Source organism: Urocampus carinirostris, chromosome 19 (assembly GCF_059441175.1).
Source record: "Urocampus carinirostris isolate Australia breed hairy pipefish chromosome 19, RoL_Ucar_1.0, whole genome shotgun sequence".
NCBI lineage: Eukaryota > Metazoa > Chordata > Actinopteri > Syngnathiformes > Syngnathidae > Urocampus > Urocampus carinirostris.
Genome location: NC_142367.1, coordinates 9,873,579 through 9,891,598, shown reverse-complemented (window position 1 = coordinate 9,891,598; position 18,020 = coordinate 9,873,579). Strand labels below are relative to the sequence as shown.

Below are 18,020 nucleotides of genomic sequence, written 5' to 3'. Positions count from 1 at the left end.
GTTATTTTAATGGCGTATGAAAATAATGAAGCCCGAGCCAAGCTCCCAACCAGCAGGTGGCAGTAGCTCGCTTCACCTATACCACGAAGAAAAACTGCGCTCGGGAGGGCACTTTGACGCCGCCATCTTGCTCCGTCGTCGTCCTGTCCTGAAGAAATGAAGGGGATTCGAGGACTTTCGCAATTATCGGTGAGCAATTCGTCACCCAAAACTGTGACGAAAAATTGAATTAAAAAGAAGAACGTTTTTTTTTCACATGTCCTTCGTTTACTGACATATTCCCGTCTAGCATATGGATATATGTGACGTCAAATCAGTCGCAGTCAAACTGCTTGTTACAATATCATTAAAAATGTCTAATGTGTCATATACAATGCGCTTATTTTACATGTACAAAGTTTTTGGTCGAATCCCACCTCCCATATGCTGTGTACATGTTTCCTAGAGTTCTAAAACGCTTCTGAAGTCGATTCTAGTGACAAGTGTAAGCTGGTATAGCATACCCTCGCTTAGACAAGATTGATTTTTCACGGTTTTGCTACCTCACTGGTTTGCATCGTGCATTATGTTCTGTATTCTGATTGGCTAAAGAGTCAGTTCACATTAATGCCTACAATTATCATTTGACCGTAGAGTAGGTCTATTTAATACAAATAACGTTTATTCAGAACCTTTATTTGTTCACTGTATGTTGTTTAAGATCAATTCCTTATGTAACCGCGGTGTACCTGTCCCACCAAAGATCCACATTCACGCTGGACTGGATGATGAGGTTTTTATTATAGTTGCTGCAAATTAATAAGTCACAACACTTGGTAAGCTTCTCTACTGGCTTTGATCTCGTTGGCAGCTCTTTGTCGACTGCCCAATAACCTATCAAAGGGCTTTCTTTTCAGTTTACCTAAAATACATTTTAGAATATCAACCATCACAATACATTTTTACATCCATTTTAACAAGAGATCGTATAGTGTTTTTTTTTAACGTGAAACATATTTTTCTTTAGTCTGATTTTTAACCAACATCATCCTTTTTATATATATGAGTAAATAGAAATAATAACAATGAGTATAAAAATGGGTACAACTTACCTGCAAATGAATGAGTCACAACACTTGGTAAGCTTCTCTGCTGGCTTTGATCTCTATAAGGGGAATTAACATTTTAGCACAATATGCAACGTCCGGCAAAACGAACATAAAAGGCGACAGAAATAAAACGAAAATAAATCCAAACAGCTTGACACCATCGATCACATTACTGTGCATGTTGAGAGATTTGTCAGCTGTGGTTTTAATGTTTAAAATTAACTTTTTTTCGGAGCACCAAGAAATCGTGTCTTACCATTGACAGCTCGCTGTTAGACTGCCAACAAACCCGGCCTTCCGGTCACATGTCAAAAGCCACACCAAACCTTACCCCATACCAGCAGGTGGCACTGTTGGACTCATCATTGCAGGACACTTACTATACAACATATTTCAGCAGGAATTTCAATAAAACAAAAGTTATTATTACATACGTTACACTTACACTCAGATTCTTGTTTTCTAGACTAGGCTCTACGCGGCACAGGCGGCCCGTAAGTCGGAGACCACTTGGGCCGCAGATCATGTGAAATTTCAGCCACAAGATGTGCAGGTCAGTGATTGTTAATGGTGAATTTTTTTCTGTCTTGAGCACCAGGGCCTGCACGTTCTTTGCAGGGGCTTCACGTATGACCTCACAGTTTGGTGCTATTTCTCACAGGTTGCATTGATTTAATTATGATTCTAGGCCTGACGCATCTTTAAGGCCGTTTCATTTCGATCTAATCTTTGTATTAATCCCGCTCATCAGGTGACCCGTCTTCCCAGCGGCCTGGTGATCGCTTCCTTGGAAAACTACTCACCGGCTTCTAAGATCGGGGTGTTTGTTAAGGGCGGCTGTCGCTATGAAGGCCTGGAAAACCAAGGCGTGACCCACGTCCTCCGATTGGCCGCCCACTTGGTATGATGTGTCACTGTTAAATAATTGATTTATACAGGGTTCCCCCAAGGTCTTACATTTGATAACCGCAGATTAAGGCTTTAAAAGGGTCTTAAATTTTGTCTACAAGGCTTAAATTGAACTCTCAAATGTTTTAATTTTTCCCTGTAAACTAACAAAAGTATGGAACGTTCCGTCATTAAATTACTTCTCATTTTCTCCAACGTTATCGATCCCTGACCGATAAATGCAATGTGTTGGTCCGAAAATCTCTTACTTTTTCCTGTACCTTCGACGACGGCAGCTCGCAAGTCGCCGTGGTCTGGCCGTCCTTGCAAACTAAACCTCAGCCGCCGGGTACGCAATACCTTCCCTGCTCTTTTGTCACAGAGCGGGGCTTTAAAGTTGCATGCTGCTGTGGCCAGGATGCGCCGAAGTTCGTCACAACTCTGCGCCTGTCTCTGTATGCCAGAATAGGTGCAACATTGGTCTTAAATTTTATTGGGTGTTTCACAATGCCTCAAAAATTCCTAAATTTGAATGGAAATCCTAGGGGAATCCTGTTCTAGTAGAACTCTGGGATACGGTGTCCCTTCCTGACGACGGTGTGTTAAAAGATGTTTTTTCGACCCTTCTTTGTGGCATTTTCCCCAATATACCACATCAACCAGAAATTATTTTGGCCCAAAAACTTATAGTTCAAACTTAGTTATGTCTGCTTTGCTGATATGCTATTGGCTAAACGCCCTCTCCCACAATGCCTTTTTATCTCTGTTTAGTACAGAATCTTGTGTGCTTGATAAAGATTTTTTAAGTTAGTGCGATACATTACTGTATTTTTTTTACTAGATTGGTTTGTTATGGTTCCCAAAACATGACAACCATGGAAACGAATCTTCCAACAAAGAAAAAATAAAAAGAAGGCAAACAATGCTACCCATGCTAAGTTTCATGGCCACAACCTATCGATGTTCATGATTATTACTAGTAATAAGGCGATTCAAAACAAGGATTTCTTTTATGACTGCATGACAATTCTCGCAAGTGAAAGTTTGGAAATTGGTTTCATTTTTTTTTAATGGGGCGTTGCCATCTCCTTTCCTTCCTCTGGATCCACATGCTAACTCCACTGTACCAGCTCAAGTCGTGTCACATAGTAGGCAAATCAAATTTCACTTTTCCTTAAAGTATATTTATAAAACTTTTTAATCATATGTACATTTATTATTTATATGTTAACTGATTATAGGTTTTTTTTATTCTGATGTTTTTATCTGGGATACCAGCGATTCAGAAGGTATTGGCTAATTTAGCATAGGTTTCTATCTCCTATGCTGAAATTTCACTATGCAATCCCAACCTCTTGTAACTTGGGGTCTACTGTACTAATGCCTGATTCCCCAGCTGAACCAAATATCGGTATTTTTCTTCATGCTTTGCTAGACTACCAAAGGAGCTTCGGCTTTCAAGATATGCCGCGGTATCGAAACTGTAGGAGGTAAACTGAGGTCAGTACCATATTAAGAGAATGTCTGAGTTGTTTTTAAAGGGGAAAATAACAAATTTCATTTTTGTACCTCTATAGCGTGTCTTCGTCCAGGGAAAATATGATATACACTGTGGACTGCCTGCGAGATGACATGTAAGCATTTGCCAAAGCGCCCAAACCCAAACTGCAACAACTTCATTTTTTTGTCCTCGCTGTTTAGCGACACCGTAATGGAGTACCTGATCAACGTGACCACGGCGCAAGAGTTCCGACCGTGGGAGGTGGCCGACCTCACGGCAAAGGTGCAGGTCGAAAAGGAACGGGCTGAGGAGAATCCTCAAACAAGTGAGCATGGCCACGTTTTTGCAAATTCTCCACATATTTCAATCTTTTTTTTTCATCCCAGCTCTGATTGAAAGTCTCCATGAAGCCGCCTACAAGAACGCGCTGAGTAATTCTCTCTACTGTCCTGACTACATGGTGGGAAATGTGAAGTCTGAACATGTAAGTAGCACTTTTTTGGTTTCAGAAAACTTTGATTGCTGCTCTCATGTATTTAATTTTCTTTCAGCTGCACCAGTTTGTCCAGGATCACTTCACAAGTGCCAGAATGGCCCTAGTTGGACTTGGTAAGCAGTTTACCTTTTTGACATTTCAACAAATAAGCTCCTAAATGCTTTTTTTTCTCTCCAGGCGTGGATCATACAGTTCTGAGGCAAGTAGGTGAGCAGTTCCTCAACATCCGCAGCGGTTCGGGAACATCGGCTGCTCAGGCACGCTATCGTGGAGGTACGTGACATGATCTTCCTATTTGTCATTTTTTGTGTGTGTGTGTCAGAGCTATCGCCAATGATTACAACATAATTACTACAATAAAAGTTAAAGAAAACTCTGTTCATTAAAAACTTCTGAACTGAGACTTGTGTAACATAGATTAATTGTTGAAAAAGATTGCTCGCTTTAGTGCTAAAGAGAATGGTAAGCGTCAGCGCAAAGATGATAGTTTGAGAGTGCCGCCCACATCAATTATGAGTTCGTTTATGACTGATTCGTTGGTCTATTTTCATATTAATAGTCAAGGTTTTTTTCATTTTTAAATTTTGTGTAGAACAGTGTAATGTTTTTTTTTTGTGTTGAATATCAAATTTGGCCTCATCTTACCCATACCCTAGCTCCAGTGGCCCATTAGTAATCTGAGTCGGAGACCCCTGGTGTAGAAGAACAGGCTAGTTTTGGCTTGGAAGGCAACAATGCAAATTTTCATCTTAGAAGAATCGATACTCAAATGTGGGTGGAAACAGCAATTGAAAAGAAAGGCAATCTAGTGGGCTATTCGGTGGGCATTGTTCACTCCAGATTAACAAAGACAACAAATACTTAAACTTGAATTACACATTTGTGTGAAGTGGCACTTACACACTGCCTCATTTTGCTCTTCAGGCATTATATTGAGACCGTTTGAGGCATGTTAATATGATCATAATAAGTCATTTAGAAGAAAGAATTTCCCAAGCTTTATTATTCAACCCTGCATGTCCTGTGACACCAGGTAGTGGCCAAATAGAACTAAGTCCACAGTAATGTACTAGTAAATGAGTTAATATAGGATAACTATCCATCATCCTATGTCACCATGAGGAAGTCTAAAAGAATGATGGCCTGATAAAACAGTAAATATGGATACCGTATTTAACAACCATAAGACATAAAAATGTCAGATTTTCTTAAAATTGTTCAGTGCGGCCTTTATTTGATGTACAGCAGTGGTTATAGCTGAGGACGGGATGAGGCTGCAAGGATGAAGTGTGGGCTTTGCCGCCAGAAAGTGATGTGTGGGTGATTTTTTTTTTTTTTGGGTGAGATCATTCACCTTTCCACCTAAACGCAACTTATGTTCGATCTCATGTGACTTTTGAGCATCTGCTGTTTGGACGCCACAAGTGTCCCGCATGCGCAAAAGAGGACATGTGACGTCACACACAATGTGTCTATTGTTTGTGGAAGTACTCATGGATGCTAACGCCGTAGCGCATCTAGGAATTTGAAAGTCATTGTGCTCTTGTAGACTGAACAGATTTCTTCCCTCAAAATATTAATTTAATCCAAGTCCTAACTTTCCCTTCATTGAATGATTTCCGTGTTTCGTCTGACATGGTGTGTTGATTTCTACGCTGCGCGGTGCAACATGGATAATGAGAAACTGTGAGAAACCGTGAGAATTGAGAATCGATTGTTCGTAAATGGAGGAAGCTTAAAAACAAGTTTCGACGGGACAACAAGACGCAGCTAGCTCTTATCCGTGTGTATTACTTTGTACTCACATGCCTATAAAAAATATTTGACATTGATTATGGTACATGTCTCAAATTCATGGACTGCGGGCTAAATGCAGCCTGCCACTTTAATTTTATGTGGCCCGTGAGACAAGCTCTAGAGAAAAATGAGTGACAAGCAATGACATGTCACCACAGCTGTATTTAGTGACTAACATTATTTACTGGAGAACATTTGGAAATCAATCCTGTTGTCGTTTTACTTAAAAGTCATGGACGCGCTTGATTAAGTCAGTACGAAAAATACAAAATCAAAAAAATTGCGCCTGATTGTCTTTGTAAAAATAGATGTGAAATTTCCCATATCCAGGTAAAAAAAAAGCATTACATTACAAGAGATGAAATTTTATTGAAGGAAAAAATATCAAAGGGGAGAAACAGTTTTATAATCAAATCCTTTATCCTGAACCATGATTCAACTGTGGGCCTCTGAAAAGCCCTTTAGCTAAGACACACTTTTAATGCCATTAAATTCCTAGTCTGGCTCCTGTAAGAATGTTTTTTTCTACCATGTGGCTTAATGGATTTGACACCCCTGACTGGGGAAGATGTTAGCTTTCAGGGTTGAGTAGGATGCTACTTTTTGTTCTAAGAACTCCATTGCTTTGTTAGAAAAGGACGATTGTCCAACTGTGTTGTTTGTGTCCCCTGGCCAGGTGAGGCCCGGCTTTTGAGCGCCAGCGGCCTGGTCCACTCAGCCGTGGTGAGCGAGTCGGCGGCAGCCGGCGGCGGCGAGGCCGTTGCCTTCAGTGTCCTGCAACATCTGCTGGGGGCCGGGCCCCGCATCAAGAGGGGCTCCAACGCTACCTGCAAACTCACGCAGGCCGTCGCCAAAGCCACCAGTGACCTCTTCGACGTAGGTCGTCAAAACGGACCCTTATATGAATTGCGTTTCGAACGGATCCTTTTCGTTTTGACAGGCGAGCGCTTTCAACGTGGGCTACTCGGACTCGGGTCTGTTTGGGGTCTACACCGTTTCCCAGGCCAAATCTGCCGGCGCTGTGAGTCTTATCCTGCACGATTTCCCTGAACAGGTCATAAATTATGATAAATCATGCACTCGCTCCGCAGGTCATCAGGGCCGCTGTTGGTGAGGTGAAGGCTGTCGCTGATGGCGGCGTCACGGCTGCTGACCTCGCTCAGGCTAAGTAAGAAAGCTACTCAATGAACTTGATTTCAAAATAAGCTCAATTTTTTTGGTTTTTCCAAGGCTGTCCTTGAAGTCTCACCTCTTGATGTCTGCGGAGACATCAGAAGGTCTGATGGAGGCGATGGGCACTCAGGCTCTCGCTAGCGCCTCCTACCAGTCCCCCGATGCGCTTGCCAAAAGCATCGATAACGTCTCTCTCACAGATGTGGCCAATGTAGGATTCTCTTTTTGCTTTATTGTTCACTTTAGTGGCTCAAGCACATTTTACCATATTTTCCGGACTATAAGGCGCACCTAATAACCCAGTGCGCCTTGTATACCGCAAAATACAGTAAATGAGATTGGAAATCCATACAGTATTTATACACGTGCGTCACTACGCAAGGTTTTACAGTTTTTTTTCTTTCCCCTGAATTTTCAGGCCGCCAAAAAGTTTGTTTCCGGCAAGAAAACCATGGCATCCAGCGGGAGCCTCATCACGACTCCATTCGTCGACGAAATCTAAAACCTCCCCCTCCCTGTCTTTTATCACAGCAAAAACAAGTTTGTATGCGCCTGTGTCAATGGAAGCAACCGTTTGTGCTACTGGTCTCGACATGGTCTTTCAAATCTATGATTTGTAATCCTCTACATAATTTCTTGCTCATTTGCTGGTATGATAATGTATAGCTCATGTAAGATATTGAATATATTCAGTCTGTCAGAGTTGATGTCGCACAATTCCTTGCCCTACGATGACAATAAAAAATGAGGTTATTATTTAAAAATGAAATGTTGTTGGTGATATTTCGTTCATCTCTGGGGTGGCAGTAGCTCAGGAGGTAGAGCGATCGTTTCAGGATTAAGGGATCCCAGTTCGAATCCCAGCTTGTCCGTGTTACATGCCGGAGTGTCCTTGGGTAAGACACTGAATCCCCAATACCCCCAATAAGCAGGTTAGCGCCTTACATGGCTGCACAGATCACGGCCGTTATTGGGAAATGTGAAGCACAATGTAAAGCGCTTTGGGAAGTCATTGACTTGAAAAGCGCTATATAAATGCAGATCATTTCATTTCATTTCTCTTGAGTGTCTAAGAGAAATGTATCAATTGTTAAACACGAAACAGACTTTTAAAAAAGCACAATTCACGTTTCACAATGTAAGGAAATCCTTATTTTGTATCTGTCCGTCCCATTTACTTAAAAAAGGAAAAGCTCAATCGTCTAAATAATTTAGGACAGAAAAAAACATTTCCATACAAGTGTATATACACCTATATATTTTTGTTTTTTTGTGTGTTTATAAAATGTACCAAACAAAATCTAACGGTACCTGAATTATGCACAGGATCCTCCTCGTATTTTGAGACACGAAAAGATTTTACGTTATTTGACATTGCAATTTCAAAAGAAGTCTGAATTAACTGCAATCTAAACTGTCATGCCGAATTTTTTAGCCCTAAGAGGAAAAAATAACGTGTATAATGTTGTTTTTTTTTAAATAAATGAATTATTGTTGATGTATCTTATAAAAATTTATTGATGAAACATTTTTCCATGTTTTTGAGATTAAACGCATATTTTGTGTGTTCCAGTTTTCAATGGCAACGTCACATGTGACATCACGCCTTAAGGGCACATTTGGCGCATGCGTAATGATGATATAATTAGCAAGGTGGTGTCTAACTTCAAAATATACGACTTGCTGATGCCATCTTCTGGCTGAAATTATTACAGCCTTTGTCAAGTCATGTTTATTTGTAAAGCCCTTAAGAGTCTCAAAGGGCTGCACAGACCACATATTACTTCAAACCAGACTTATTACACCATCCCCTGATCTAAAACCTACATGAGGGCAGGGATAAATTCAAAAACTCTTGTTGCTGGTGCAAGTGTGCAAAATTCTTAGACTTGGAATTTTTTACCCTCATTTTCATTTTAGATTAAATAAAAGCTCAACCATGCGCGTGGAATTAGACCCCCTGGCTCCTTTCCTCCATAATGCACTTGCGAAGCCAGGACACTGAGGGTAAAATACAAAAGCAAGTAAGTGGAGTGGACTACATATAAAGGCTCGTTAAACTATTGGGCATTGTTAACACATAAGAGAAACAAAAAATCTAATTCCAACGTTTTAGGCACAAGTTAAACGACGCACCCCATGTCTTCAATGAGATTTTTATCTAAAATGATTCACGGGGGAGCCAAATACTCGCTCAACTCCTGCGTTGCAACGACGATTTAATTTTCAAATTTCAAACACAATTTTACATATACTGAAAATTCAAATCAAAATGACTTATTACTTGGCTCGTTTATCTTAAATTTACAAATACTACATTATAAATGTTGTATTTTAATGGATGGTACTAAATGTAGTGTATGGTAAACTGTAAATAATGGGGGGGGGGGTTGTTACACAATCTGGTGGATATTGGACAGCCGCCGCTGATTTATTTCATCTCGAATATAACTCCCAATATTTAACAGAGGTTTAATAAAAGATGCAAGTAATAAAAACAATTTATTAAGATAATTATAAACAGAAAACAGAGGGCTATAGTTCACTTGTGGCTGATTTGATAATTTCTTCTTTCTTCACGCTGGCGGCGTCTCGAAACTTGGCAATGGCCTCGTTGCACATTTTTTCCTGGGACCAAAAACAACATAACATTATTAGAGAGAATCAAACCTGTAGAAATAAATGTACAAAAAAAGAAATACGGACAATTTAATACATAAATCACGTAAATACCTAAATATATGCCATATAGGCAAATTATTCATATATTTGTGCATTGTCATTTCTCTGTGTATTTTCTCACAATAACCCTAAACGCAGGTTCGAAAATCTAGGCTTAAAACACACTTCTATTCTATAGCATATGAATAACCTATATTTTGTGTTGACAATATTTGTTTATTCTTCGTTATTGCAACGTCCATTGCAGCCTGGTCATCTTGGAAGGGGGGATTACCTCATGTGCAATGACCCCTGTAATTTTCCACGGGTCTGAGCGTTCACACAAAGTCAGTGAGCAACGCTTGAAACAACAGTGAGCAACCATAATCCCAAGTGTGGCAAGATAATTATCAAACATGTCCAAAACTTGACATCAAGTTACATTTTGCCAAGTTTCCGGCAATGCAAAATTATTTTTCTCTTTCGAATGAATTGACTCATGTACTATAATAATAATATAATAATAATAATAATTTCCTTGTATTGTCATTCTGTGTAACAATGTACACAGAACGAAATGTCGATTGCACCTATTGCAAAGGTTGTGCGGCCTACAAACGTCGTTTGTTCTTACAATTCTTTCACAAGATATCCATTTCTTTTTATTTCCTGACATATTTTGTCGCACGATATTAACATTTTGGGGGGCTTATTTAGTCGGTTGTAAGATACAGAACTGTACTTAATCACATTTTTTAGTGGAAGTACAATGTTGGCAACAAGATTTACTTGATATAATTGGAAATTATTCAAATGCAACACAAACTTTTTCTTCTTTTTTCCGTGTTTTTTTTCCTACTTTTTTTTTTTTTAAATTCCTTTAAAAAAATCTCATTGTGTTTATTTTTTTCCGAGCCGTTACTTTTTTATTTTTGTTCTCTATTTACTTTTTTCCTACATTTCTTTCTTTCTGGCTTTTTTTCTAAACTTTTCTTTCTTTTTTTCTCTTCCCTTTGTTTATTTTTTTCTCAGCTTTTCACTACTTTTTCATTTTGGTATTATTTTTTCTTTTTTGTTGTATGCCCCCTTCCTTTAAGTCATTTTGTGCATAATTTTACATAATATTTGGTCATGTTGGGATTAAAGAAGCAAAAACAACCCGAAGAGCCGTTTAGGACCCGAAAGACCCGGTTCCTTTTAGTGAGCCGAGCCGAAGAAGCCGGTTCTCGACAAACTGTACTAACTTTACTCAACTTCGACTCGACTTCAAAATACTGCATTTAGGACAAAAGGTCATGCACTGTAACTTTGACTTAAGTCGCTACCTAATTAGTAATTTGAGCCCTCATTTTTGTGCGCTGGCTAGATTTACTTGTGCGCTGAGAATGTGCGAGCAGTGCGCAATTGTGCACGTGCGCAGCTTAGAGGGAACACTCCTCATGTGTGATCCCTTCTCAAGGTTTCTTCATGTTGAGGTTTTTGAGTTTTTCTTGCCCCCGTGTAGGTTTTAGATCAGGGGATGGTGTCTGTGGTTTGGAATAATCTTTGGTCTGTGCAGCCCTTTGAGACTCTTTGTGATTAAGGGCGTCACAAATAAACATGACTTATTCAAACGACCTATTGGTTGAATAGTGATAACCGAGTCAGCTCACGGATCAACCAATCGGTGGAAAGTTTAGCCAGTTTGACACACCCACTCATTTAAAAAACCTTTCGTTGGGACAAACTACACGCCAAAATAAATAAATGCCAAAATAATTTTTAAAAAAACACGACAAAGTACACAACAAAATAAATAAATGCCAAAATGCACAATTGCACGAAAACTACACGACAACGTTTACAAAGAAATATACGACAAAATGCTTGATAGAAAAAATCTAAAATACAGGGCAAATTACACAACACATATCAAAAAGAAATTAAAAAAACCCAACATTAAAAAGTACACGACAAAGTGCACAACAAACTACATGAGAAAATACAGACATTTGTTTTCATTTCATTTATGTCATAATAGTACGAGATTAATTACTGTGGGCAGCACGGCAGCGCAGTGGTTAGCGCAAGTAGCACAGTTCCGAGGTCATGAGATTGAACCTTCCTGTGTGGAGTTTGCATGTTCTCCCCGTGCTTGCTTGGGTTTCCTCTGGGCACTCTGGTTTCCTCCCACATTCCAAAAACATGCATGTCAGGTTAATTGGCTGGTCCAAATTGTCCCTAGGTATGAATGAGTGAATTGACCGTCTCTCTGTGCCCTGCGACTGACCAGTTCAGGGTGTCCCCTGCCCACAGCCCCCCCGGGAGCCTACTGAGGATAAGCGGTGCAGATAATGAAGGAATGAGTAATTTCTGTGTTCATTTATTTAGCAAATATTTGAATGTATTTTTTCGTTTATACGTTTATCGGTTTGTGCAGATTTTCATGGCCAAATTCAAGCACTCTAAGGACTTTTAGCCCAATTTTCCAATACCATCAAAAGACGAAATCCAGCGCCGATCAATGGAAAGAAGACTTAACCTTAGTTTCAAACTCTAACTTTAACCCCAACTTCATTTCAGAACCTCAAATTCGGTTTAAAACCCTAACTTGAAGCCCAAACCCTAGACCATAACCCAACACCTACCCTAAGAAACATGGCAACAATATCAAGCATTTACAAGCGGCGCACCTAAAATTCAAGCACTTTTGAACTTTCAAGATGAAAATTTAAGCATTTTCACGAATTTCCAGCACATACGAACCCTGATTTTCTTCTAAACATGGCAGGATTTCTCCCCCATAGATACCCTGGCAATTTTGTCCTGCAACAATGTCAACTTACAGCTTGGCAGATGTTTCTTTCCATCTGCAGCTTGAAAAGCTCTTCCACAGTCAGATCTTCCACCTTCTTATTTAGGGCCATAAAGTGGCAGGAAGACGAATGGGATTTGTGCTCTTTCCTGTGGATGATGCACATTGCTGAAGAGGTCGAGACGAATATCCCAAAAAGAAAAAAAGGTATTCATCTTACGCTGGGTCATCTTCAGGCTCCCAACCTTCCAACTCTTTGAGGCAGAAGACGCACATGGCCACGTCGGGACTGTTGTCCGAAGGCGTGTGGATGAAGCCGGCCTTTGCCATCTGTGCAACACAAGTGTCCACATTGTTTACGATGAGATCGGGCGTGGCACTCCAGGATAAACGTAATAAAAGACTAAATAAAAATAAGATTCAAAGAATGTTAGGAGGGTTCAGTAATATTCACAATGTAGTGCTTGTAAACTGGCCTAGGTTGTGAGTGCATCAGAATATAGTACATTCGCAGCAACATATATCATTAAAAACGAATATGCAATCTTCTATACGTCTGTGAGATTGTTTTTTTTCCTTTATTGTCCAGTATTGTTTTTATTTTTGTTTAGTTTGGACTTGGGCAGCACGGCGTCGCAGTGGTTAGCGCTTGTGCGGCACAGTTCTGAGGTCATGAGATTGAACATCCTGTGTGGAGTTTGCATGTTCTCCCCGTGCTTGCGTGGGTTTCCTACGGGCACTTTGGTTTCCTCCCACATTTCAAAAACATGCGACTGGCCGGCAACCTGTTCAGGGTGTCCCCTGCTCACTGCTCCAAGATGGCTGGGATGGGATCCCGCGCCCCCCCCCGCTACCCTACTGAGGATAAGCGGTGCAGATAATGGATGGATGGATAGTTTGGACTCATTATCAATTTGGTGTACGGAAAGGACTGTTGAAAGACTGTATGAATAAATTACATTGAGTTTTGAGAAAAACTATGATAATATGGTAAAACTTATTACAAAACAAGTTAAAAAATATTGTAAAATCCCAAATTAAATAATAACTAAAAACAACCTTTGTGACTTTCACTACGGTGACTAAAAATGAAAAGAAAACGTTATACTGTACCAGGGTTCCTACAGCTTCAGGAAAGTTAAGTTCAAGACTGTTTAAGCCTTTTTTTAATGGCTTCTGAAATCAAATTTAAGACCAATTTGGGAAAAAAAATTGAAATAGAGTTTTAAACAAAGGCTTTTTTAATATATATATATTTTTTTAATCATATTTTGGTCGAATTGAAAACGTTCCCTCTGAAAAAACAGCACTCTCCAAAGTTTAAGACATGGAAACAGTAAATAAAATTATGTTTACAGTACATCATGGATCCTCAGTCAAAACTAGCAAATAAGTACTAGTTCCACAGAACTTTTCTGCTACATTCATCAGCATTTTTTATCATGATTCATGAAAAAGAAAAAAACTTTTTACCAAGCCTCTTTAGTCCAAACAAATATAGATCTTATTAATGTGTCCACATGTGGCGGTGGATGGGTGGTTAGCACCCAGCCTACGTTGCGGAAGTTCAGGGTTCAGCTACCATAGCTTCCCCGTGTGGAGTTTGCATGTTCTCCTCATGCTTGCGTGGGTTTCCTCCGAGCACTCCCACATTCCAAAAACATGTATGTCAGGTTAATTGGACAGTCAATGATCTGTAGGAACCCTTAAGTACCATCAGTATAGGCAACATGATGATTTTTTAAAAAACAGACATTTGAAATAATTTTTGACCGAAAATGTGGCCAAAAATGAAATTTCCCATGGCTCACTAGATAAAGTCTCGCTGCATTGCTTGAAAATGACTGCCTTAAAGTGACAGGCTATACGAGGTTTGTTCAAATCAAGATACAAAAATGTGTTTGCATCCAAAATTACTCAAAACAAATAAAAATGTTACAAAGTTTTCCTTGAAACAAAGTGAGCATGCACATTTTTTATTTCGAGATTTCGAGCTCTTTAAAGAGCCCGAGAGAGGGAATATTAGATTATTTAAAATAGGCCACTGAGTATGTTCCCACCATAATATGAGTTTTCCAGCTATAGTAAGTTTTTTTATTCAATCATCATAGCATTGCTTCAATAGTAACATTACTCATTTAGTTGTAATAAATGCACTTATAATCATCCACATTGTTGACTGAAGTATTTACTTGTGGTATCCTTTCATATCAATACTTTCCCAGCAATGGTCTTTTGCCTGTTTTGAAAAAGGGCTTTTGAATAAGATGAGAGTTCATTTCTTTGCCTGTTGAAGTTTCATGTTCCATTTTGCACCCCCTTTCCTATAAAAACCTGTGGTCAATCATTTTCTATGCCCTTTTTGCCTGAGAGAACTGTCTCCTGATCAAACAGGAATCAGACTCCTCTGCAAAATCTGACTCCCCCTTTGCGTGAACTATGTTTCTGAGCGCTGCGTTTGTGACAGAACATTTGTCACGACTGTAGCATATTTAATGTGTTTTTTAATGAATATTGATTAGCGTGATTAGAACAATAAAAGCGATCGTACCCTATACAATGAGTTTATTAAGACATGCAAGTTTCACCATCACGGAAGGCGACCCAATGTAGCTCTAAACACTATATAATATCCACCATCACAACTATTTATGCACAAGTAGGCTTCATTTGTTGTACTATAGTTGCCTTGCTGTATAGTATGTCGTCAGAGTGATTTTGAAGTGCTTCAGATTTTTCTCTCGGGAGTGAGGGGAGTCAGATTTTGGCAGGTGCCTCATTCACAATGGTCCTCTGGTTATAGCGATCACTGAACAACGAAATACAATAAACATACATGACAACAAAGCTACTATAGTACACCAAATAAAGCCTACATGTGTACAACGAGTCGTAAATATTATGGCGTTGGCTACATTGGGTCGCCTCCGGTGTTGGTGAAATTTGCATGTCTTATTAACTCATGCAGATGACACAGTGCTTTTGGCTGATTCTGAGGAAACATTGAGAAAGTTGGTCATGGAGTTTGGAAGAGTATGTGATAGGCGTAAGTTATGTGTGAATGTTGGGAAGAGTAAGGTGATGAAGTGTTCACGTGATGGAGTTGGCATGGCGATGTGGCTCCAGTTGGTGGAATGGAGTGCGAGGTATTGCAGAGTGAATCAAGGAAGCAAGGTTTTGGGTACTCTGAGGAGATGATGAGCAACAAGAGTATGAGTATAGATGTTAAGAGGGGACTGTATGAGAGTGTGATTGTGCAGACTGTGTTTTACAGTGCAGAGACTTGAAGCGAGAAGATTGGATAGATTGAGAAATTAAATTGTGAAGGATAGAAATGGAGTAGTAGTGGAACTGAGCAAGCGTGTGGGTGAGAGTACTCAGTTGGTTTGGACACATGGAGAGGATGGATGAGGAGCGAATGTTGAAGAGGATCTACAGAGCAGCAGTAAATGGAAGGAGACCAAGAGGAAGGCCGTGATTGACTTGGATGGATGGTGTTATGAGTGCACTGCAGGAAAGTGGTCTAAATATAGTGGAAGCTGGAGCTCTTGTTGGTGATAGGAATAAGTGGAGAGGTGTTGTAAAAGGTAGTGGGATGTTTAGACGGTTCTAAGGGATGGGCGGGGCACCCGTATGATGCAGCAGGGGTATACCCGTGAAAGCTGTCGGCCAACTTAGGGTGCTTTGGTGCCTAACTTGCTTGGGCATTTGGGTTGGCCATGGTCCAAAGAATTTTGTGTGTGTTTTTTGCTACTTATTCCCTTTCTTTGTTTTTGTATGTGTTTGTCTTGTTGTCGGTCACCCATCTCGAGGGATATGACCAGGGTATGTAGATAGATAAACTCGTGCACTATATTTCGATCGTTCTTTGTTTGGTTTGTTTCAATAACGGCAATCAATAAGCATTCATAAACACATAAAGACTATGCTCGCGAGAAACGTCGTCATAAGCGCAGTGCTGAGAATCTTGGTGCTCGTTTACGCGTAGGGGAGTCAGATTTTGCAGGAGAGTCGAATTTAAGCACAAAACACTGGTTTTGTATCTATTTATTTGGAAACTTTAACTGACAGATAACGGATAATGGATAATGAATAACAAAGATAGAACAATAACCCTTAAAAACCCCTCAACTGCATTGCTTCTCTCCAGCTATGTGATTACAAAGTCCTAATACTCGGTCTGGTCCCGGAAAAGAACATGCGGCGAGACATCGGAATTGCCTTTTGACTTCACAAGCCATCTTTGCATCAACAATATACTCTAATAGCAAAGACGTTACTGAAAAACCCTATCTTGGTTTTAATTTTAAACGATATACGATGTCAATCGTGTTGCGATGGCTAAGATCTTAACAACAAAGACTCACGTTTTCTGGGGTGCAATTGCAGTCTTCGTCGAAGGGCCAACCTTTAAACGTCTTCAGTCTGTTTTCGTAAAGGAACATTTCAAGGTCTTCTTCCACAAAAATTCCCTCCATTTTCCTGCGATCGTGATGCTTTGCTCAAGAATGTTTTCAAAATTCCGCCGTCAATCGATAGTGTGTTTTGATTGGATAGAATTTTCTTCTTTGGTAAAGGGAAAACACGGAAGTGAAGAAGGAGTGTCGCCAACTAGTGGTCGCTTGGAAGCAGAATAAATGATTTTAAAGGGAAAGTGTATGATATTTAGGTCCTCCTAGTTGTACAAAAAACTATAATCTAGTTAAAAAAAACATTGATTTGAAAACTAGGCAAAAATACACGAAATATTATACCATTGTTAAGTTTCATTTAAAAAAATGGGTCGAGAAAATTGTATTTCTTGTACACATTGTTATCCCCACTTAGGTCGGCTCCATGATTGACCCGCATCCTGCCGCCATGCTGTTGCACTGGCTCTCGTTCGCACCAGAGGCGTGTTCAGGGGAGTGAGTGATTGCTATCGCGAGCTATCGCTAGCTTCTGAACGGCCAGTGATTATTGAGCGCTCGCGTGCCCGAGTAATCACGGGAGAAAGACCGCTTACTTTGATTTCCAACATGGCGTCGACAGTGCAGAAGATGGAGGATCTCACCCTGACGAGTGCTGTTGGCGATGTAATATATCGTCTTACATTGCCTGGTAATGTTTGTGAACAATGCAAGACAGGTATGACCCCTTTTAGTCTATTTTCACTCATAATAAACACTGATTCATAATGATACACTCAACACTGATACACATTGACATCTCGCACACAAAATTTGTGTCTTCATTAAATGTAGACAGTGTGTATATGTTTTTTTATTTACCCGTTTTTCTGATTATTAGGAACTAGGATTATAATTACCATATGGGTTGCAAATCAGCAAGCTGATATCTTTTTATGTCAACTATTTGTTATTTGTAAAGAGGAAAAACTAAGGAATCTCATAATGATTATATATTTCAGATGAAAACACAGCCAGCATTATATTTGCTGCGTTACAGGCTTCATTCCCGACTGACGAGACAGGAATGAGAGTTTTAAGTGAGTAGACCTATATTTGATTCCATTCACTGTGTTAGATGAATTGGGTATTTTTCTGATATTGTTGACACACACAACTTTTATAAACTGTAAGTTTGGCCAAAGTGCAATCGAAGGGATATTTGACGATGCAT

At 39.8% G+C, this 18,020-nt stretch overlaps 2 protein-coding genes across 2 annotated transcripts; one reads left to right on the top strand and one right to left on the bottom strand.

Annotated features, from left to right (window-relative positions):
* The first annotated feature begins 37 nt into the window (after nucleotides 1–37).
* uqcrc2b (ubiquinol-cytochrome c reductase core protein 2b) lies at nucleotides 38–7,712 on the top strand. Its single transcript, XM_088324368.1, has 14 exons — nucleotides 38–189; nucleotides 1,555–1,641; nucleotides 1,840–1,989; nucleotides 3,412–3,476; nucleotides 3,554–3,610; nucleotides 3,678–3,802; nucleotides 3,864–3,961; nucleotides 4,029–4,086; nucleotides 4,151–4,246; nucleotides 6,447–6,646; nucleotides 6,711–6,791; nucleotides 6,862–6,938; nucleotides 7,001–7,154; nucleotides 7,362–7,712. Exons 1-14 carry the CDS (start codon nucleotides 157–159, stop codon nucleotides 7,443–7,445), a joined length of 1,365 nt encoding a protein of 454 aa, XP_088180494.1. The 5' UTR covers nucleotides 38–156; the 3' UTR covers nucleotides 7,446–7,712.
* A 1,714-nt stretch (nucleotides 7,713–9,426) lies between these two features.
* On the bottom strand, nucleotides 9,427–16,948 carry birc5a (baculoviral IAP repeat containing 5a). The gene is made up of 4 exons (XM_088324091.1): nucleotides 16,766–16,948; nucleotides 12,619–12,728; nucleotides 12,430–12,547; nucleotides 9,427–9,571 (listed from the first exon to the last, which is right to left on the bottom strand). The coding sequence occupies exons 1-4, from the start codon at nucleotides 16,874–16,876 to the stop codon at nucleotides 9,479–9,481; spliced, it is 432 nt and encodes a 143-aa protein (XP_088180217.1). The 5' UTR covers nucleotides 16,877–16,948; the 3' UTR covers nucleotides 9,427–9,478.
* Between the last annotated feature and the right edge of the window lie 1,072 nt (nucleotides 16,949–18,020).